The 25,072-nt window shown below is 35.7% G+C and overlaps 1 protein-coding gene across 6 annotated transcripts in view; it reads right to left on the bottom strand.

Moving 5' to 3' along the window:
- SUGCT (succinyl-CoA:glutarate-CoA transferase) overlaps positions 1-25,072 on the bottom strand; it is a 684,957-nt gene that overhangs the window by 595,782 nt on the left and 64,103 nt on the right. For all 6 annotated transcript variants that reach the window (XR_009520588.1, XM_060020208.1, XM_060020209.1 and 3 more), the window contains exon 7: positions 23,204-23,295. Coding sequence is in view for 5 of the 6 variants with exons in the window: in XM_060020208.1 (XP_059876191.1) it covers positions 23,204-23,295 (92 nt within the window). In the remaining variant the exon portion in view is untranslated. The remainder of the gene's footprint in view (positions 1-23,203; positions 23,296-25,072) is intronic.

Raw genomic sequence — 25,072 nt, forward strand, 5'->3', positions numbered from 1 at the left:
CGGGAAAGAAGAGGGCAGAAGACCTGGTCTAATCTCCTTATAAGCATGCTAATAACTGGCAAATACACTAATGGTATTTGCTTTAAAAAAAAAAAAAGAATTTATATATAAAAGGCTTTTAGCAGGATACTCCTGCTTTAGAATTACTACAGTAAAGAAACCTAGCATCTATAGATTTATGGGGCATAAGGCATGAGTTATGCAACTATCTGGATATAAAATGGAAATGTTCCAATAGCCCATCAGTTTCGTGTAATATGAGGTGAACCATGTACTCCATTTGAGATCTTATCTACTGCTCTGGGGTTGAGAATTTTGTTATTGTGAGAAAAAAGGCACTGGGGGCCTATCTCAATGTCCAGGAGCTCCTTCTGCTTCTCCTGTGCCTTTTTATTGCTTGAATCCTTAAAATTACAAGTAAAGCTTGATACCGATTCATGTCGGTCTTATTCACAATCCAATTCTTGACCCATATGTAAAGATATTATAACAGTACCAGGCAAACAGTAAGTGCCCTATAAAAATTAGCTATCAAATTATTTGTCAACATTATTATTAATCATTGTTGTATCAGATAGTTCCTATTTTTCACTACCTTGAATTCTGCCAAGTCTTTCATTGCACATAATGCCTAAAAAAACCTATATTTCACCTAGTTGATTTATTCATTCATTCACTTCCTTATTCATTAATTCCAGCTGTTGTTCAGTCATTTTCAGAAGCTAATTTTGCCTTTTCTGAAGCCCATACATAAACTATGTTAATCATCTTACAAGACAGCTAAATTTGTTTAAAGCAAGTGAGACTGTATAGCGACTAAACTATTTTTCCCTGCTTTTCAACACAATTTCAAGGAAGATATTGTCATAAAAATTGGAAGCTTCTGGGGGCCTTCTAACTATTATTATTGGAAAAACTTGTAGTGGCGTGAATCCATAAATTTAAAATTAATACCATCATTTGGATTTAAGATTATTTAATGTATTAAAAGTGAGAGGTAAGTTCAAATTTAAGTTTATAGACATCACCTGCTTTCTTACTATAATATTAATATAATCACATTTCTTGAAAAGTTTTCTATACTTCTCAGAGCAGTAGGAACAAATCATATAATAAATTCTTTATATTACATTTTAAGTCTCCTGAAAAATGGAGACTATACCCAATATTCTAAAAATATCAATACATTATCCAGAATAATAGCATGGTATGTATGAACATTAACTAAATATTGTCATCCATACATTAGAGACAACATTGTCACTGTTAAAAATGACCATTTGTGCCAAATAAGTTTAGTGAAATACTAATTTAAAGAGGCTTGCTAACACACTTTAGATTCAAAGATATAAATAGGCTGAAAATAAAAGCATGAGGAAGGATATACCATGTAAACAGCAGCCATAAGAATGCTGGAGTGGCTATACTAATAGCAGACAAATAAACTTAAAACAAAAAAAGCTCTAGAGAAAAAGAGAGATTTTATAATGGAAAAGGGTCAATGCATCAGGAAGATATAACAATTAAAATCATACATGCACCCAAAAATTGAACCACCAAAATACAAAAAGCAAAAGTGACAGATTTGAAGGGAGAAATAAACCCTTCATGAATAACAGTAGGGATGTCAATACTGAAATATGAATAGTGAGCAGCACAACTAGATAGAGGATCAAAAAAGAAATAAAAAATTTAAACAACACCATAAACCAAGTATACCTAATAGATATAAAATGCACATTCTCAAGTGCACATGGAACATTCTCTAGGACAGACCATATCCTAGGCCAGAAAACAAGCTAAAATAAATTTTAAATGAGTGAGTTCATACAAAATATATTCTCAGATCACAATGAAATGAAATTAGAATCAATAACGGGCATATCTGAGAAACTCAAAAATATGTGGACAGTAAACAACGTTACTCCCAAAACACCAATGAGTAACAGAGGAAATTATATAAGAAATTAGAAAATACTTCAGGATGAATGAAAATAAGGGCACAACATACCAATATTTATGGATGCAGCTAAAGCAGTATTTGAGAGAAATTTACAACTGTAAATACCTATATTAAAAAAGAACAAAGATCTCAAATCAATTACCTAGGCTTCCACCTTAAGACATTGAAAACAAGAAGAGTAAACTAAACCCAAAGCAAGCAAAAGGAAGGAAATACATATTGGAGCAAAAAATAATGAAATACAGAATAGAATTCCAATAGAGAAAATCAACAAAACAAAAAGTTGGCTCTTTGAAAAGATCAGTAAAACTGACCAACTTTTAACTGAACTGTCCAGGAAAATGAAAAGAGAAGCATTCAAATTACTAACATCAGGAGTGAAAGAAGGAACATCACTAACAACCTTGCAGAAATAAAAAGTATTACATGGGAATACAATGAAAAATTGTATACCAACAACTTTGATAATCTAGATGAAATGGACAAATTCCTAAAAAGACATAAACTACTGAAACTGACTAAAGAATAAATAGAAAAACTGAACAGACATATAACAACGAGAGAAATTGAATTAGTAATTGAACTTCCAACAACAACAACAAAAAGCTTTTTTTAGCTTTGCTAGTGAATTCCACCTCTTTACAAATATTTCTGAAACCTGGAAGAGAGGAAACACTTCTCTACTCATTCTATAAGAAAAGTAAAAACTGAGGTCAAGCCACACAGAAACATCAAAGGAAAATAAAGCTATAGACCAACATCTCTGATGAATGTGAACACACACCAAAAAATCCCAACAAAATGCTAACAAACTGAATGCAACATATAAAAATGATTATACACCATGACAAATCAGGATTTTTCTCAGGAATGGAAGGTTGGTTTAACACTTGAATATCAATCAACATAAGCATATGATAAAACTCAACACCCTTCATGATAAAATACTCAACACCAACACACTAGGAATAGAAGTGAAATTCTTCAATCTCATAAAAGGCAAATGTGGGGGGAAAAAAAAAAAAAAACAGCTAACCTCATAGTTAAAGGTGAAAAACTGAATGCTTGGCCCCATTAGAAACAAGACAAGGATGTCTGCTCTCATCACTCCAATTAAACATTATACTGGAGGTTTTAACCAGTATAATTAGGAAAGAAAAAGAAATAAAAGGCTGGAAAGAAAGAAATAAAACTACCTTTATTTGCAGGTGACATAATTTTGTATACAGGAAATCCACCAAAAAATCTGTTAGAACTAATAAATGAGTTCAGCAAGTTTGCAAGATACAAGGCATTATACAAAAATCAATCTTATTTCTACACAATAACAATAAATAAACCAAAAATGAAATTAAGAAGCAATTTCGTTTACAACAGCATCAAGAAGAATAAAGTACTTAGGAATAAATTTAACAAAAGAAGTATAAACTTAAACTCTGAAAACTACAAAATATTGTTGAAAGAAATTACAGAAGATCTAAATAAATGGAAAGACATCCCATTGTCATGACTTAAAATTGTTAATACTGCAATACTCCCAAACTGATCTACAGATTCAGTACAGTTTCACTTACTGAAATCCTAGGTGCCTTTTTTGCAGAAATAAAATCTGATCCTAAAATTCATATGGAAACTCCAGGGACAAAGAATAGCCAAAACAATCTAGAAAAAGAACAAAGGTGGACACATACTGCCCAATTTTAAAACTTACTACAAAGCTACTGCAAACAAGGCAGCATGGATGGCACAAGGCAGATATACAGACCACAGAAATTCTCACCTTCAATTCATTTTTGACAAACATACCAAGATAATTCAATGGGGAAGGAATAGTTCTCAAAAATTGGTGAAAAGAATGAAGCTGGACTCCCTCCTCACACTATATACAAAATTAACTCTAAATGGACCATAGACCTAAACATAAGAGCTAAAACTATAAAACAAAAGAAAATATAGGAGTAAATCCTCATGATCTTCAATTTGGCATTGATTTCTTAGATATGACACCTAATAGCAGCAAAAGAAAAAAGATAAACGGTACATCATGAAAATAAAAATCACATGTGTTTCAAAGTAAATGATCAAGGAAATGAATAGATAAAAAGTGGGAGAAAGTTTTTGCAAATCACATATCTGATAAGGAACTTATAAACAGAATTTATAAAGAATACTTATAACTCAATAAGAAGACAAATAACCATTTTTTAAATGGGCAAAGAATTGAATAGACATTTCTCCAAAGAAGATCTACAAATGGTCATTAAGCATATGAAAAGATGTTCAGCATCATTAGCCATCAGGGAAATGCAAATGAAAACCACAATGTGCTTATAACTCAAAACAATAAAGACAACCCAATTAAAAAATAAGCAGAGGGTTTAAATACACATTTCTCCAAAGAAGAAATACCAATGGCTAATAAGTACATTGAAAGATGCTCAACATCATTAGTCACCGGGGAAATGCAAATCAAAACCACAACGATACCACATCACACCCACTAGAATGGCTATCATGAAAAAGAGAAATAATAACAAGTGTTAGCAGGGATTTAAAAAAAATCGAAACTCATATGCCACTAGTAGGATTGTAAAATGGTGTAGTCACTGTGGAAAAAGACTGGCAGTTCCTCAAAAACTTAGATATAGAGTTACCATATGACCCAGCAACTTCACTTCTAGGTATATACCCAAGAGTATGAAAACATATGTTCTCCCAAGAAACATATGCACAAATTTCCATAGCAGCATTATTCACAATATCCTAAGAGTGGAAGAAACCCAAATGTCCATCAACTGGTAAATGGATAAATAAAGTGTGGTACAGCCAGATGACGGGATATTTCAGGCAATAAAAACGAAGTACTAATACATACTACAACATGGAAGAATTCTGAAAACAGTATGCTAAGAGAAAGAAACCAGTCACAAAATGCCACATATTATGTGATATCATTTTTATGAAACATCCATAACAGGCAAAACCACAGAGAGAAAAAGTAGAACTGTGGGCTGGGGGCAAGTAGGAATAGGGAGTACTGTTAATGGGCCTGGGTTTTCTTCTGGGGATGATGAAAAAGTTCTGAAGTTGACTGCACACCTCTGTGAATATACGAAAAAACACTGAATTGTACACTTTAAATGGGTGAATTATACGGTATATGAATTATATCTCCATAAAGCTGTTTTATTTTTTAAATACCATTATAATGCTGGTAATTAAAGCAGAAAAATAGAAATAAATAAATTTTAAAAATCTTTTTAAAGGCCTGCTAAAGAACATGTATTTAGTGGGAACTCTAGAAGTTACATTTCATTCAAGGCTGCTTGGTAGCAATAATTAAAGAAGATGCACCATTTGTTTTCTAATTCAGAGATAACTATGCTCATAGTTTGGAAATCCCTCATAATCATATTCCTGTCATCTAAGAATTGTCAGCATGCCAGAGGAATAAGAAAGTGAAAATAAATTACCATTTAGTAAGCAGAAAATCCCACAGAGAACCACATTGTGGCTGTGAAGTGACTAGGTATTCCCAGGTGCAATCAGGCAGAATCAGAGAAGGGGCTGCGTGTCCTCATGGAATCAAACTCCCCTTCCACATCTGGAGCTCCACAGGAGCCCTAATGCTGTGACAGTACTAACCAATGTGCCTCTTCTCCTCAAATCTGGGATAAATGGGGTGGTACTTTTTATGTCAATGGGTATAGGAATTCATCACTCACAATCTTTAGTAAAAATATATTTCAGGAAAAATGGGTAACTAACTGACCTTGTTAAGCAATATGCCCTAGAATCTCATCATAATTTGGATTTAAACTTATAAGTAGACTTTTGGAAATGAAGTAAAATTTTTATTTTATTAAATTTTAATTCTAGAAATCAATAGTAGAATTTTTTTTTCATGGTCACTTAGAAACTGCTTTAAGTGTATTCGGTTCTTTTGATAAGTTAATGTAACCTTTTTGTAAGAGCAATTTATGATGATTTTCCTATAAAACTAAAATGAGTGTGCCTCTCATCAACAAAACTACAAGAAAAAGAAGATTCTACTTAAGAGTTAAGACATAGAGTTATAGTTAGAGGACAAACTATAATATAAAAATATTAAGAGTCTTCCCGATCATTCACTTTACATATTCATTTGTGTATCTCTCCATTCTCACTGTTTCAATGTTATTTTCATATATTTTCTCATCCCCCATTCATTCATGTACTCAATAACTCATTACAGGTAAAACCTGAACATTAGTGGAAAAACCAGGGAAGTCTGAAAAAAATGTGGAGTTTAGTTAATAGTATCATACCCGTGTTAATTTTTTAGTTTTGACCATTGTACTATGATTTTGTAAAGTGTTAACATTAGGATGAAGGGTATAGGAACTTTCTGTACTATGTCTACAACTTTTCTGTAAGTACAAAATTGTTTTAAAATTTTAAAGTTGATAAGTAGAACCTGAATTAGTTCTTTAAAAAATAAAGTTTGACAATTTGAAAGTGGTTTTTATTTTTAGAAAATTATACAATCTAGAGAAGAAGGGGAAAAAAATAGGCAACCACCTATAGAGGTGTTCATTTGTTTCCTTTACATCACAATCTCCTAAATTATAAAATTAAAAATTTAAAAAGATTATTTCCCAAACACAATTTAAGACTGTTTTAACATTTCATTCATTTCTCCATATCTATTCTCACTACTTTCAGAGTTTGCCAAATGAAAAAGAAAAATGATGTGTTTTTCTAAGTTATTCATTAAAACCTTGTCTGGTTAAAAAGTACATAAGAAACTTTAAATCAGTTCTGGCACACGTTCAATAAAGAGGCATGAATTCTCCCACCAAGAATTTTTCTCCTTAGTCATATTACTCAACCTAATTACTTCATAAAACAACAAAAAATGTTAAAACTTTTTTAAAGTAGTTGGCTTCATTTTCAAAATAAGAAGTTATTGTTAAATATGTCCATGTCTCTATGCCATATTTTTATTTCAAAATGAGGCATTCATTATATAAATGTGATCTAGAGAAAATTTTGTTTTTACTCTAGGGCACATGAATTTTATAATGATCTATTTTCCGAAATATGAATTCTTCTACTATTTACTAACTGCATAACCTTTGGCAAGTTCTTAGCCTTTGCTAGTTTTTTGGTCAATTGTAAAATCTTGCTAATAACAAAATCTACCTCATCAGTTGGTATGAAGATTAAATAAGAAAAGGTGTATGAAAAAACTTTTTATGAATGTAAAAGGCTGCACAAATGTGACTTTTTTAAGATACTTGGTGTAGTTCTCTAGAAGACCCATCAGAAAGATTTGACAGGGGCTCAGGGGAAAAGGCCAAGATGCGAACCTCAATCAAGGACAGAGGAAAGAGGGAACAGATGTATTCATGAGATACTTAGAAATTTGAATTCATAGACTTGGATTATTGATTGGGTGAGAGAGGGGTTAAATTAAATGAATTGTGGGGAAATCAATAGGAAATTAAGCTTCTTCATATGATGGTAATGTTTTGATTATGAAAGCCACCATAAGTATGACTTGCAGCCCTAGTTAGGAAAAGTATCTTTAGTAGAAATAGAAAGAGCAGCACAGAGAACAAAAAGTGGTATATTCAGATCAAACGAGGGTTTTAGCGACTAGGAAGAACACAGTCACCACAGTCACTGCCTTCACACTTTATGAGCACAGACTCTGGAACTACACAGTATCTGAACCTTCTGTTCCAAGCACAAAATCTACTCGAACCATTCACTGATGCTAAAGAATATGCTCTTAGCACAGTCACATACCAATTTTCACAGAGTAACATTTCCCCTACATGAAGGAAGTTCTGTTGAATGGCTGAAACACGGAACTCAAAGCTGTAAATTCTACTAGTAGGTGCCTTCACTTTTTCACCTATAAATAGGCATAACAAAATCTATCACCTATGTGCCTCAGTGACACTATGGAGTCCTCCAACCTAAATCACATATTTTTAGAACTTGAAAGGATCCTATAGTTAAGTCCCCGTATCAATGGAGGCAGAGAAGCAGGAAAGTATACAGTTGTTAAGAGATCAGTCTCTGCTGCTTACAGGCAAACAGATCCCTGGTAAGACAGAGAAAAGAGAGCATTGTAATGCACTTCATTTAGGCTAACAGTGTTGCACAATACCAACAAGAGAAAGTCTTTAGAATGTTCACCTAGAGCCTGGAAGAGGAAGATCATTTTTCTTAATCATATCCTGAAAGGCTCAAAGTTCCACCCCATCTCCCACCCACACACCTCCTTCTCAGCCTCGACAGAGCACAAGTCAGAAGCCACAAACACAAGAAATTGGGATGCCAGAAGGACGGAAGTAAAGAAAGATTTAAGAAGATGAGGGAGAGAAGAGTCCATCCTCCTGATGCACCTGCCACACCAGATAGGCGATTCAAGAGAAAACGTAACAAACTGACTTGTGCCATTCTCTGGATCCCACGTGGATGCTTGCTGACCTAATACTAAGAATTTCTTTCTAATAATAAATTAAAACTTTCTACCCTTCCAAACATTAAAGGTACAACTTAGAGGAATCGGACTTATAGAAGGCAAAATTCTATACTGCACTTTAAAATCAGTACCTAACTTTTTGCACAACCCTTAGGAGCAAAGCAATCCTTGTTATAGATGAGGAACAGCAAGGTTACCTAAATACCATAAGATGTTACAAGCGTTTAGCAGCTAAGTCGGAAGGAGACTCCAAGTGAACCTGAGTCCACTGCCTCTACCACATTACTGGATTCAATTACCTTCCTTAAGGTTTCATGACCAGGTCTGGATACTTAACTATTTTGTATTTAGTAAACCAGTAAGAAGCTAGCTTCGGGTCTCCTGCATGTTCATAACGTCATGTACAACTTCATGCTCTTCAAAGTGCTTTAACATATGCTGTTACATTTAACTCTCAATAAGAATTCTGTAAGTACCAATAGTATCTCCATCTTACAGATTATGAAAGAAACATTTAGATGATAAATTAACTTGTCAAAGTCACAGAGAGCAAATGGTACAACTAGAACTGGAACTCAGAAATTCTGACCCCAAAGCTTCTGATCTTTTCACTACCACCTTGCCTCCATGTATTATTCTAATTCCAATATTCATCATCTCTCCTTTACAGACCATCACTAGAAAGCAAAAATTTTAAATGAGTGAGTTGATTTGTCATTTCTACAACTACAATTAAGAAATAATCAGTTCTGATGTGGGCTGGTTTGTTCTACAAAATTTAAGTGAATGGCAAGCAACTGAATGCATCTATAGAAAAACATGCTTTTACCACTCTGAAAAATGTAAACCAAAACCTTTTTCAGAAAATAACTGGAAGAATCCATTCACTGGGAGCCTGCTAAATTAAAAAGATAGACAAAACTGGGAATTCCCTGGCGGTCCAGTGGTTAAGACTTCCAATGCATGGAACACAGGTTCGATCCCTGATCAGGGAAATAAGATCGTTCATGCTGCGCAGCACAGCCAAAAACAACAACAGCAACAGCAACATCATAAATAAATAAATAAATATAAAACTTTATTTAAAAATTTAAAAAATTTTTAAAGTAGACAAAACTACAAATTTTCAAAGATCCCTTAACACGCCAAACATACTATTTTCTTGTCCAGAGATTAAATACCATCTAAATTATTCTGAGTTAGCTCCCACAGTGAGATGCCCAAAATATCATCTAGCCTGGCTGTCCTCTTGAGTTTAAATAGGGTTAGACTGAGAGAAAATGGAATGGATGGTTGGGGAATTGTGATATTTTAAGGGATGGCCTAAGAAACTATTTGAAAAGTTATTTTGCTTCTTTCCATGTTGTTCTTCAAGAAAAAGTTTCCTAGTTATACTTTCTGTGCTACAGCTTTCAGTGCTAATGGATCAGAGAAAAGCAAAAACAAATCTAAACATCAATGTCTCTAATTTCTGAGACAAAACAACTTTCACACCCACTAAGATCGGCATATAGTCAATCCTATATTTAACAGGCCTCCTCTGAACTCAGTCTTACATATTCCAGAAGTAGCTCCAGACCTTTATAAGAGTTGTCTATTTCTGGTATGATTTAGGTAAGCCATACCTAGAAGCAACAAAACAGATGAACTCTTGAGGATGTTCCCTGTCCTATAATTTTACCTATTTCATTTAATTTTCATTTCTCACCAATAAATGATGTCTCAAAGAACTACACTATGGATTTTGAATGCAATTACTTTTGAATGAAAAATCTTTCTACACCAGTGTTAAAAGTTATCCAATACAGTGCTTCCTGAACCCTCCAAGATAAACTGGATAGAATCACTCTGTGTAGTTGTGGTGGCCACATGCATGGAGTTGCCAGAATAAGCCACATAAATGCAGCAGATGATCTGGTTTTAAAAATTATTTTAGTCTTATTTAGTTATGACAAAAATTAGATGGAACCAGTGACCTATTAAGGCCAGTCTTGGAACACAATAATAAACCATCAGCACATAGGAGAACATTTAACCTTCTGCTGTCTATGGCAGTACATTTGTTTCATCCAAATGGATTATCAAGTCATTAAGATACAAGTTTTAAAAGGTGGAAAACATCCTTTTTTACTCGCTCAGAATTGCTATCTAATGTATCAAGAGATAGCTTCTCTGTTCCTTTCATTCTGGTTGTCTCTTTGATAATTAGGTTCAGACACTAAGAGTAGAAAATGTTTATATTGAGATCATAAGGCTTAGTCCATAACCAATTTTTGCCACAGGCAAAGCCAAGAAAAGATCATTTAAAGCTACAAAAAGTCTATTGTTACTAGCAGATTTCTCCACCAAGTGGAAAGACTGTGCCTAAATCCCACCTGCTCTTTACGTAGCATTGCAGCATGTTGAGAGACTGTGACAGATTGTATTTTCCAAAGATGGTTGCAATATCCCCTTCCACATGCCCTTTTAGTACCTTAACATTCCCTGCCCCATCAACAGGTGGAGTCTAATTCCTTTCTCCTTCATTCTGGGTGGGTTTGTGACATGCTTGTAACCAATAAAATTTTGCAGAAGGATTACAGCATGACCTCCACAACCATGTCATAGAACATATGTATTGGTGACTTTGCCTTGTTTACTGGAACACTTGTGTTAGTGGAGCCCTGAGCCCCCATACAGACAGTCTGACTGCTCTAAGGCCACATACTGTAAGGAAGCTCAAACTAGTCCATGCAGAGAGATGATGTGAAAAAGTCTTGAGATTAGATGGGGAGATGCCTGGCAGCCCCAAGCTGCTCCAGTCCCCACTGTTCCTGCTTTGACTGCAATTGCTTGAGAAACCCCAAGCCAAAACCACCCAACTGAGCCCTTCCCAAACTCCTGACCCATGGAAACTATGAGAGTTCATAAAATGATTGCTCTTGTTTTACGTCACTAAGTTTCAAGGTGATTTTTTACACAATAATTATTAGCAGAAGAGATCAAGGCTTACAAATGACCAAGAAGAAAACTAGCCTACAATGCAGAAGGAATACCTGGGAAACAAAAGAATATAAACTACAGTTCTTGTCCCAGTTTTAGGTGTTCCAAGATCCCTCTGAAACTACATGCAAAAATTCTGTATGTTAATTTCCTAGAAGACATTTGATAGCTTTCATCAAATTCTCAAAGAAGTCTATGACTCTTTTAAGATATATTAAAAATTGATTCATAATTTTGGAGAAGACTGCAACTAGTTTGGATGACTGAAGCAAACAATGAATGTGAAGGTATGATAAGAAATGAGGCTGATAAGACAGTCTCGTCAATAAGTGGTGCTGGGAAAACTGAACAGCTACATGTAAAAGAATGAAATTAGAACACTCCCTAACACCATACACAAAAATAAACTGAAAATGGATTAGAGACCTAAATGTAAGGCTGGACACTATAAAACTCTTAGAGAAAAACACAGAAGAACACTCTTTGATATAAATCACAGCAAGATCTTTTTTGATCCACCTCCTAGAGTAATGGAAATAAAAACAAAAATAAACAAATGGGCCCTAATGAAACTTAAAAGCTTTTGCAAAGCAAAGGAAACTACAAACAAGACAAAAAGACAACCCTCAGAATGGGAGAAAATATTTGCAAACAAATCAACGGACAAAGGATTAATCTCCAAGATATATAAACAGCTCATGCAGCGCAATATTAAAAAAACAAACAACCCAATCCAAAAACGGGCAGAAGACCTAAACAGACATTTTTCCAAAGAAGACATACAGATAGCCAAGAAGCACATGAAAAGCTGCTCAACATCACTAATTATTAGAGAAATGCAAATCAAAACTACAATGAGGTATATCACCTCACACCAGTTAGAATGGGCATCATCAGAAAATCTACAAACAACAAATACTGGAGAGGGTGTGGAGAAAAGGGAACCCTCTTGCACTGTTGGTGGGAATGTAAATTGAGACAGCCACTATGGAGAACAGTATGGAGGTTCCTTAAAAAACTAAAAATAGAATTACCATACAACCCAGCAATCCCACTACTGGGCATATACCCTGAGTAAACCATAATTCAAAAAGACACATGTACCCCAATGTTCATTGCAGCACTATTTACAATAGCCAGGTCATGGAGGCAACCTAAATGCCCATCGACAGACAAATGGATAAAGAAGATGTGGTACATATATAGAATGGAATATTACTCAGCCATAAAAAGGAATGAAATGGGGTTATTTGTAGAGACATGGATGGATCTAGAAACTGTAATACAGAGTGAAGTAAAGTCAGAAGGAGAAAAACAAATATCATATTAACGCATATATGTGGAACCTAGAAAAATGGTACAGATGAACTGGTTTGCAGGGCAGAAATAGAGACACAGATGTAGAGAACAAATGTATGGACACTAAGGGGGGAAAGTAGCAGGCAGTGATGGTGGTGGTGTGATGAATTGGGAGATTGGGATTGACATGTATACACTAATATGTAGAAAATGGATAACTAATAAGAACCTCATGTATAAAAAAATAAATAAAATAAAATTTAAAAATTAAAAAAAAAAGAAAGAAATGAGGCTGGATAGAAACCAAAGACAAATCATGAAGGCCTGATATTATATATCTAATGAGGTCAGGTTTATTTGTTTATTTGCTTCTCTAACTATGATAGGAAATAACTGAAAGGTTTCCAGAAAAATAAAGTTCCAAGGTCAGTTTTATTGAATACAAATTAAATATCACTGGCATCACTTTGTAGATTAGAGAGGAGTCATAAGAATCATAAGGTTTGAGAGTTGAGGCAGGGAACCAAGTAGAAAATTACTGCAATTATTCATGAAAAAGATCAGAGGCCAAACTAAGTCAACAGCAGTAGGAATGAGAAGACAGAACAAATGGTCACAAGAGTTAGAACACAGAACCCAGACTTAGTGAATGTTTGGACAGAAGTTTAAGTTTCTGGGTTTGGGTTAATAGTTCAATTGAGATAGGACAAAGGAAAAGAAAAATAAGTCTGCTGAACTGGTGTTTTGTTTGTTCAGTTTAAGGAGTATATCCAATCAAGAGTTGAATATACCAACCTAAAACCCAAGGGAAAAAGAACTGGGTGAAAGATATAAATTTGAGAGCCAAAACATTATGTATGGTAGTTAGAACCACGCTAGGTTTGAGATATTATCTAGGAAGAACATATTGAACAGTGCTACCCAACAGAAATATAAGGTGAGCGAAATAAAAACTACATATGTAATTTTAAAAATTTTACTAGCCATGCTAAAAAAAAAGTAAAAGGAAACCAGTGTAATTTTAGTAATATATTTCATTTAATACAATGTATCTAAAATATTATCATTTCAAAATGTAATCAATTTTTAAAATTATTAATGAGAAATTTTACATGTTCTTTTTCATATGTCTTTGAAATCCATTGTACTTTTTACACTTACAGCACATCTCAATTCAAACTTGACGCATTTCAAATGCTTAACAGTCCCATGTGGCTAATGGCTGCCTTATTAGAGAGTATAAAAGAGTAAAAACAATAGATGAGGTCAAAGCACAGAATTCTGGGCACAATCATTACTTTAAAAGCAGGCTGAGGAAAAGGAGGCCATGAAGAAGACTGAGAAGGAGAGAACAGCTACGTGGGAGGAAAACCAGGAAAGACATATTACGGGAGACAAGGAGGAAAAGAGCATCGAGGAGGGGTAGGTGGCCAACACTGTCTACTGTCACAAAGTGAGATAAGAAAGGAAAAGTGAAGTAAGTCAGACAGAGGAAGACAAATACATGATATCGCTTATATGTGTAATCTAAAAGAAAAATGATACAAATGACCTTATTTACAGAACAGACTCACAGACTTCGAGAATGAACTTATGGTTACTGGCGGGGGAGACGTGGTGGGAGGAATAGATTGGGAGTTTGAGATTGACATGTACACACTGCTATATTTAAAATAGATAACCAATAAGGACCTACTGTAAAAAATAAATAAATAAACAGAAAGGAAAAGTATCCGCTGTAGTTTCCAATTAAGAGGTCACTGGTAACCCTCCCAAGAGCAATTTCATTGGTGAGGGGGCTATGGAAGCCAGAATGCAATGGATGGAGGATAGAAACAGAAACCACATGCCCTTTTTTCACCAAGTATTAACAGTACCTCTTATTACTTAAACCAGTGATTCCAAAACCAGGTGGATTATCAGAATCTCTCAGAAAGCTTTTGAAGAATACAGATATACAAGTAACACCATCCCAGGTTTGTTTCATTAGGTCTAAGACATGGGAATTTATGTATCATTTAGAGTTGTCTAAGCAATTCTAAAGACTTCTGGTATATAGTAAAATCGGAATCAGTGCGCCTAAACCTGAAAATCCTTAATTCAGTCAGGCTCTGAACGTTTTGTAGGAGTGCATCCCATAGCTCTGTAGTGAAAAGTTTCTCAACATTTCTTACCCCTCAGGACAGGGATTATGATTTACTAGCACAAATGTAAGCTTTATTAAAAGTTCAAAGTTCTTTTCCAGTGACTATGACTTCAGGCCAAGTATTTATTATTTCTGCACTTGCTTATCCTCAGTCTATAAAAAGAATGACTTAGAGATGACTAAAAGTACGTCTGACTCTACTTAAAGGCATCGTTTTTACACAGATTTAAATATTAATCCTCCTAATATTTTAGAACTTTTCCGGCCAGAAGTGCAGAAGTCTCCTCCTCCTTGAACATGCAATGAAAGACAGAAATTAAACTATTTTCTCAAAAGTTAACGTGGAAACTATTCCTCAGTTACAACTAAACAGGGTTATGGTTCTCGACAGCCAGTCCAGGGGGCAACATGGGTGAGAAGAACATGGTTCAGAACTAAGACTAACTGAGCTAAACCTTATTTCCCTTTATTTCTTCAAAGCTGCACACTGCCCTTTCAGGGACCCCTTTAATCTCCTCCTTTACAGTCCCTTTACCCTGATTTTACTTAGATAAAAATGCTTGAGTGTAGAATACACATTGTGATTTGCCATGCAGTCCAATCTCCTAGAGAAGTTACTAACTCAGAATTTAAGCTCTCATTAACTTTCCATCAAAAGTCTCTGCGGTTCAAACAGCCACTCAAGACACTCTGCATTTTCCTTTTTACTGTGTAAAATGACAGTATGAATTAAACACTACATCCTTGACTAGCCAATCTTTCCTACAAAAGAGCTTTTAAAAAAGAGAAAGAAATTCTATTGTGTTAATTTCCAAAATAAAACAGTACATAAAGACTCCTAAAGCTGAAAAACTCTCTAAGGATCATTTGGTCCAACTTCCTGCCTTTAGGCAGGTAAATTTCTAAATCATCCAGGAAGATGCTTATCCCTCTCTCCTTAAAGATCTCCAGAGGAAACAGAGCAGTTATTGAGTATCTAATACATGCCAGGCATGCACCAGAAAGGGAAAAGGAACTAGCACTATTTCCCAGGTGTTTGCCTACACATTATCTCATTTAATCTGAGTACATTTTCCAAGACGTGTGTTAGTACTCTCATTTTTACAAATGAGAAAAACAAGGTTCAGAGATGTCATGTGGGACTGGGATTTCAAGCCAGGACAGGATCTTTCTCTCCGCCATGCTAACAGAAACCGCATGACCTGTTTCTTCATGCATGGCAAGGTTCAATATCCTGATGGTCAAAAAGCTCTTCATTTAGCTAACTAAAATATCTTCTCTGATATGGGCTCATTTTCTCTTATTCATTGTTCTATGAACAATAAAAACAACTTTCCACATCCTCCCCAAAACAGATGAAAACGGCACTCAAATCATTTCTTTGCCTTATCTATGGCAAACAAATCCAGTCCCTATAGACTTTCTCATTGAAGAAACTATTTATATCCCTGGGATAATTTTGGCCATTCTTTTTAGGATTTTCTCTGATTATAACACTTTTTCAAAGCATGATGACTCAAAACGAACACAATGCTCTCAAAAGTAACCACTTACTGAGATAGAAAAAAAAAAAGAGGGGGAGGTATTTTCTTTCATAAGATTCAGAAAGCAAAAACATTAGGAAAAAACTTGTTTAAATGACTTTTAATCATTACCTCAAGCTGAATGTTTTTTCCAAATATTTTTTACCATATTTTTCCAGTCATAACCCAAAAATTCCCTATTCACATTTTCTGAGTATGAGGCTTATATGAAATGTTCCACCCAATAGAAGACTCTCCTTTTATTTTTAAGTATGTCCGTTAAAGAACTCCAAAAGGAATCTCAAATGCTATAGCTATTGCTACATGTATCAACCTGTTATTATCAAACTGAAGTTGAATACTTAAAGATTCCAAATTCATATATAACAAATAATCAATGAGCACCAACTCTGTAGTGGATCTGTGTTATACTCTAGGGATATACAAAAATATCCCAAAGACACTCCCTGAATTCAGGCACTTACATTCCAAAGTCAGAGACAGATCAACATACGATAAGCAACATAATGAAAATTACATTGGCGCATAGAGAAAGAAGTGGCAAATTTTCCCTAAGGAAGCTAAGAAAAAAAACCAAGTCATCTACCTTACTGCGTTTGTTACTGTGTATATGCCCATGACTCTCTCTAAGGTAGATAGCTAGTGGGAAGCAGCCGCATGGCACAGGGATATTGGCTCGGTGCTTTGTGACAGCCTGGAGGGGTGGGATGGGGAGGGTGGGAGGGAGGGAGACGCAACAGGGAAGACATATGGGAACATATGTTTATGTATGACTGATTCACTTTGTTATAAAGCAGAAACTAACACACCATTGTAAAGCAATTATACCCCAATAAAGATGTTAAAAAAAAAAAAAAAAAAAACCAAGTCATAAGAGATGACCAAAAGTCCTGTGTATCTAGTTAAGGCTTTCAATAGGGGCACTACTGGCATTTTGGAGGTGACATTCTAGATTCATGAGCTGTCCCATACCTTAAGGATGTTTACTCATCCCTACCCCAAGCACTAAATACCAGTACAACACAACCATCCCACACATCATTTTAAAACTCCCCTGGAGTGGAGTGAAGATTACTATCCACAGATGAAAACCATTGCTAGAGCACAGGATACCTCAAGCTCAGAAATGACATAAGAAATAAGTAGGTTAGGGACTTCCCTGGTGGTCCAGTGGTTGAGAACCCGCCTTCCAATGCAGGGGACGCAGGTTCGATCCCTGGTCGGGGAACTAAGATCTCACATGCCGCAGAGCAACTAAGCCTGTGCGCCTCAACTACTGAGCAAGTGAGCCACAACTAGAGAGCCTACGTGCCACAGCTACAGAGCCCATGTGCTCTGGATCCCGCACACCACAACTAGACAGCCCGCACGCCACAACTAGAGAGGAGCCCACACACCACAACGAAAGATCCCGCATGCCTCAATAAAGATCCCACGTCCTGCAACTGAGACCCCATGCAGCCAAAAATAAAATAAATAAATATTTTTTTAAAAAGAACCACTTATTAAAAAAAAAAAAGATGGGGGAAGACTATTGTGCTTGTTTTTCAGTAGAACATCTCTGAAAGGATGCAAAAGAAAAGTGATACCACTGACTGTCTCTGAGAAGCAGGTGAATTGAGGACAGAGGGAAGGAGATTTACATTGTAAACTCAGATACAGAGTGACAAAGACAAACCTGGTTATTATATAGAGAGCTCTCTTTCACTCTTAAAAGAGTCCTGATTTGTATGATAAATTATATAGTCAACATACTTGTTTCTTGTAGATTTAGCATTATGTGAATGTATTACCTCTTCAAAAATACAAACTAAATACAATACAGTGCCTTTGGATAGCAATGTAGGACTATTTTCCTTTTGTGTAATTGTTTGTGTGTCCTTAGTTTTTAAAGGGGGAGATAAATATCTAAGAAGCATCGCTTGTAAACTTGATGTAATCCATCCTGCACATATGGACCAAACTAATCTTAGGAAGCACAGCTTTCATCATGTCACTCCCCTTCTGAAAAACCTCCCTAACTTCACTGTGAGCAAATAACATTTCAATTTCTTTGCTTGACCTTGAAGACTTTCCAAAGCATGGCCTTAATCAAGTTTCCCCCAGTACTCTGAAACTTTAACTCTCAGCTCTTCCATGGCTGGCCTATTGCTCTTCTCTAGGTATGCCTGATTCCTTTCTACTTCCCTATCTGTGTTCACTCTGCGATCTCTACTAGGAATGCCTCAATCCATCTGAATCCTATTCACCTTTCCAGGTACCATTCAACTCAAATCCCACCACTTTTCTGAAATCCCACGCTGAGCCACATTTATATTTTACTTGTAGTAAGTTATAGTAATTTCTCTCCAACAGATTCCATGTAGGCCATAAATTAGATTTTGAAGATTTTATTAATTAAATTTTAAAAAAATTTGAAGAGTATCTGTTATACGGGGCACAAGGACATAAAGTTGAATAAGAGGCTTTCCCTACCCTGGAAGTTCTCACAGAAATAGCTGACAACTGGCACCATACCCCCTTGCCCTCACACATCTACCCCTCTTGGCTGCTTGCAAAAAACTTACCTCATTGTCAGCATCACATATGCAGACACACACACACCCAAACACTCACCCACACACATACACACACATTCCCCAGCCCCAGGCCTCTAGGATCATGAAACTCAAGGGCTTTCAAAGGCTGTTTATTCCCAAGAAAGGATTAGAAACTCTTACAGTTCTCTATATTGCCTGCTACATAATGTTCCACTTAATTTTATGCAGTTTTCTATCATTTTCTAACTTTCCATGAGTATGTATCTAATCTAGTCAATCAAATTATTACTTGTAGAGTAACTTATTAAATTCTTTATGGTATGTAAAACAATACTATTCACATATGGTCAATACATCTTTTTCATTGATTGATATAATTCTTGATGTTTAAATGTAAGGTGAATTATTACTTAGAACATGTATTACATATGTCTGAGTCATTTACTTTCCAGAATCTCTCATACTCATTGGTTTCATTCTCAATACCCTCTCCATATTCCCTATGCATTAAAAAAATTAGATAGATGATAGACAGATAGATAGATAGATGATATCCCTTTTGAGTAATAACTGGTTAGCATAGAGCCATGAACATAAAAAATAATGGAACATAATTTTATTTGGAGCACAAGATTCTAATTTAAACATAATATATAGACCTTAACAAGTCATTAACTTCTGTCAGAGTCTATGCAAAGGGATTTTTAATAATAACACCTCTCATAATGTTTCCAAGTGCGATCCGCAACCATCTCCATCAGAAGCGCTTGGGGCCATCATTAAATATGCATATTTGTGGGCTCTACCCACAAATCAGTATCTCTGAGGGTGGAGCTGAGGAATCTACAGATATACCAAGCAATTGCTGACTCTTATGGGTACTACATTACATTATACATGTTTATACTTTTACATTCTATAAAAGACATTTATTTTCTCTTTACAATATCTGGAAGAGGAGCTGTGTGAACATCACTTCCAGATGCACTTCATCGAAAGAGAGAAGCTATACGATATGTTCCAGATCACATAGCACAGTGCCAAGTATTCATTTATTCATTCATTCAGCATTTATTTATTGAGTGCTTAGAAAGTGCCAGGCTCTGTTCTAGGCAATGAGATACCGCAGTGAGCAAGCAAAGACCATGGTCTTATGAGGCTTATGCCCTCCTGGTGCCCCTTTTAGGCAGCCAGGTAAACATTACACAGGAGTGAATGAGATACAGCCAGGCCTCCAGACTCTTAGTTGACTGCTTTCTCACTCCACCAAATGGTCTATTCACTACAGTGCAACATATCGTATCAATAGCAAGCATAAGCAAGATGCAAATACAATAAAAATCAGGCTTCATTCTTCAGGCAGCATGGAGAGTGGCTATAGTACAGAAGGTACTATATATAGCTAGAAGATGTAAAGCAGACTGGGTTCAAAGTATGGCTTTAGCATTTTACATACCTGGGCACCCTGTACAAGTTACCTAAGCCCTTAAGCTTCAGTTACAGAATTTATCAATACCTACACCTGGAAGGATCAATGTAAGAATGAAAACATAAAAGCAGACGGAAAACATCAAGCATGGGTCTAGCACAGTGTAGGTACTCAACGTCAGTTCTCTTTTCTCCGTTATCAAATCTGAATTTTATCCAACAATACCACAGCATTACCTAAAAGGCTAGATTTTAGATTTAGTTGGAGGTAACTGTAACTAGTTTGCTTAAATCTCATCATAAAGACTACTTTCATAGATTTTATCCTATATTACACATTTAGCTGATGCCCCTTTGGGATAAAAATAATATTATGAGTCCACTATAGAAAAACCATGCATTTTGAGTTTTCTCATCATAATAATAGTCTATACTTTGGGAACATCACTCATTTTCCAGGCAGAAATATATTAGATCATCACTAAAAAATATGTATATATGATAATGTATCTTTCCGTCTCTTCAAACTCTTAACTAATATAGTAGGTCCATAAACAATAAGTTCCCTGCATCTCCAACCTCACTCTTCCCCTTCTTTGCTAGCTCACAATAATCCAATGAGACTAGCTCCTCAAACCCACCAGACTCTCCAGCATTTAGATGTCATGCATGGTGTTGCCCTAGAGTCACCAGGTTAGTGCTTAACTGCATCCCACCTTAAATATCTGGCCCCCAGAGAAGCCTTTCCTGACCAACCATCCTGACAACATTAGGCTGCACTGAATAGGGTGAGGAAGCCTGGGTTCCAATCAGTCATCTGACAACATGGAGTTATGCTACAGCACAAATACACAGCTGGGCAGGTAGATAAAACTTCATACGCAACATGATATAACTCGCAACAGTGCATCTGCATTAGCTGGTTAAAAATATCAGCCAGGGCTCTCAGAAGTGATCCCTCCTGTGGAACTTCTGCTGAGAGGCTTGGTGAACTGTCATATACTGCTGGTATCAGGGGGAAACAACTCCTTAAAGGGGGATTCCCAGCATGGGCTGATTCTCTTCAGGCTGCTTTTATCCTTTGCTGTCAAACCACATTTTGCAGAATCTCTGGAAGTATTAAAATGGCCTGAGGCACACTGTTATATACGTCAGTAGCATCCTGTACTCTTCTTTAGAGCTCTTTTTACTTGTTTAATATTTCTTTTCTGTTAATGTTTGTCTTCTCCATTTAAGGACTGTGCCTACCTGTTGCCTGTTTAATTCCCAGTAACTGCCATAGTAGCCAGCATACAGAGGATTCCCTCTGTATATGTACAATAACCATTCATTGGGTGGATGAATTGAGAAGTGAGAGATGTGTCCGTGTGAAAGAAGCCGAGTTTATTTAATGTAATACACGTGAAGTACCTAAAATAATGCTTGGCACATAGTAAGCATGCAATTAGTGTTGTTGTTATTTGTTAACCAGAACAAAAATCTCCTGAGGATAATACAAGAGGCGAGTTACTGACTGATAAATAATATGGTTGAGCACACGCTGTGTGTGTCCTAAAGGAGTAAGCTTTGACCTCATCTACCTCAGGTGTTTTTGAGTTAATTCATTTTAATATTTGAATATACAAATTTATATATCTTATCTTATGAGAAAAGATATCTCATATCTTTTCACATATTCACAATTGAGTACAATGCTATTAAATAAAACCACCCACTCACAAAAATAATGTCTTGACCATATAAGTATCTCTATGGGAAAGAGCAAAGAGATATATCCATGCTTCATTCTCTCAATGGACAGAAAGAAAATTGGTGCCCTTGAATATTGTAAGGAAAAGCCACACACATTCTTTCTAAGACTTGTGAAAATGAAACAAAGAAAGTACAAAAGACCATATATTTTAACTCACTGAAATCCCAACACCTACTCTAAAATAATAAAAAGAAGTAAAATCTGTAAAAAAAAAAAAAAAAAAAAAAAAGACTTGAGGTCATTCTGCCTCATTTTATCCCAACACTGCAGCAATATTTCCTGAAGAATTAACTGAAGAAAGTGGTTCAGGGAAGGAATACCTACTGGAAAAAGTGTTTTAAGGCTATCAATCTAATTTGTTTTGGAAGTGGATTTTTTTAGTATTTTTATTTACTAAGCTTTCACACTTTTTTTTTTACTTTATTAAACGGCATGCTTAGTTTTCCCCAAGAGTCCATTTTCTAAGAGTCTTTGATCTAACCATCCACATTTTGGTCCTCTATATACTTTTGGGGAACTTCCTATCACCAATGGAGAAGGAATGTGGTTATAAAATCAAATAATTCTTTCACTGTCAGAATCTAATGCATTAACAATCAGACACAACTATGTCCGAGCATTAAGTAACAAATTTTAAAATAAACAACCACTTATAATACTCCAGAGGGAAAAAGAAACCCTCCACTATGTATATACATCAAATGAAAGTACTCTGGTAGAAATGGACATCCGCGGACTAGTCTAGTCAGCCATTCTACTTCACACGAGGAATATTCCTAAGTCACACAAAGGTGCCTTTACTAAGCTTGAATGATATAATACATATGGAAAATGTGTTCTCCACTTGATCTATTGCTTCTTGCTAAAAAGGTTGTTCTTTTCCATGGGGCCATAATGACATTAAGCCTCAAGTACATTCATAATAAACATTTCCATTTTTAACATCATTCACTTTCCATGGTTTTTTCCTAAAATTAACTCATGTTTAAGCCTATGGGGTTAGTAAAGATGAAAATCTCTTTGGAATAAATAGGGGGAAAAATATGAATATTCTAAAGAAGGATACCTACCTCAGGCCCTGTGATGTGCATCAGACCAGAAATAGCAGAGGCAACAGCATCGTACCCAGCTCGCTGAGACAGTGGACCTGTCTGACCATACCCTAAGACAACAAGAATAGACATATTCAGCACCACCCAGGGAGAGCAACAGTACAATAGTGTGTTAAAACCATCTGTATCCAGAAATCCTACAGCATTTTGTTACTATTAGGTCTACACTATCCCTTGAAGGAGGCTGTAAAATTTAATTATGGTGTTATACCCCAGAAGGTTGCAAACTGGTGACTCGTGGGCCAGATCCCCATTGTACAAATGTTTTGTCTGGCCTGAAGAGTGTTTTGAAATGTATTTACTTAGTTTCCAACATTTAAAGATCAGGAGATAGCACATAATATACAAATTTCTGGCTTTTCTTGAAAAACCAGAAAATACATTCAAAACTCGGCTCACATCCTCACATGGCAATAATCAATTAGAGTTGAGTAATAGTTCTTCCCTTTACACACGGCATAAATTCTCCAATTTGCCGCACTCTACACCCCTCCTTAATCCTTTATGCTTCAGTCTGATTCAATCATTAACTGACCTTCCAGACTCCAATAGGTACTTGCTACTCCTGCTGTATACAAAACAATATACAAAGTAAAACAAAACAATGTCTCCCTAGGTTCTATTTACATATTTTTTCAAGTATGCAAAGAAAATATAAATGATAACTTAAAATTTGAACATAAATAGAATTAATACATCTCCTGCCAGTGCTTTTTAGGATTACAAAGAGAAGGTGAAGGTGTCACTTTTTGTTGCCATCAGCAAAAATTAAAAGAACACAAAGGGACTTCCCTGGTGGTCCAGTGGTTAAGACTCCATATTCCCAATGTAGGGGGCCCAGGTTCAATCCCTGGTCAGGGAACTAGATCCCGCATGCCGCAACAAAGACCCAGCACAGCCAAATAAATAAATAAATATTTTTAAAAGAAAAGAAAAGAAAAGAACATAAAAATATTTTATCCTGCTCTCCTCAGTCCTGGTGCTTACTGTTGGATAATAAAGGTTATATGAGGAGCTACATAACTCTGTCTCCAAATCCCATATATTTTGCTTGCTTCTCCAGCAACCTGGAACACTCTATTTCACTCCATATATGTACATACCTCACTCCCTCACATCCTCCAACTCTGCACTGAAATGTCTCCTTATTAGAGAGGTCTTCCCTGAAGAACTTTTATGAAAGATCACTCTCACTTTTCACTCTTAAGCCCCCTTACCTCATTATATTTGACTTCACACCTCTTATCACCAGAAGATATATAATATAGTTTATTTATTTTCTGTATCCTCCCTACTCAAAGGTATGCTCTAGAGAGTTTTTTCTATTGAATTTACTGCTGTACTGCCAGCATCCAGAATAGAATTCAGTAACGGTTACCAAATGAATCAATGAATGAATACTGGTTATATAAAAACAATTACCTTTAAAAAACAAATTAATTAATAAAGAAACTAAAGAGGCTTTTATTCTGTTTTGTTTTCTTTTTGAACAAAATGATGATATAGGAGGCCAATTTCCTCCTCCCATGGACACAGTGCTTGTACAGCTACACACAAAGCACTTCTCTCTGAGAGAAATCTGGGAACTGAGCAACTAGAGAAATCCAGATGAATGACTCCTATACATTGGGCAACAGAGACAATACCCATATTGAAACTGGTAGGAAAGGCTGAGACACTCTCATCATAAACCTCACTCCAGGCACAAAACCATACAATTAGGAGGAAAACCCAAACTCCCAGCTTCTCCCTGAGGAACAGGCAGTACAGACATCTAGTGTCCCAACCTTTAAGTCTCCCACCTGAGAAACAGTCCCCTAAAACTCC

The sequence above is a fragment of the Delphinus delphis genome, chromosome 9 (assembly GCF_949987515.2).
Source record: "Delphinus delphis chromosome 9, mDelDel1.2, whole genome shotgun sequence".
Classification (NCBI taxonomy): domain Eukaryota; kingdom Metazoa; phylum Chordata; class Mammalia; order Artiodactyla; family Delphinidae; genus Delphinus; species Delphinus delphis.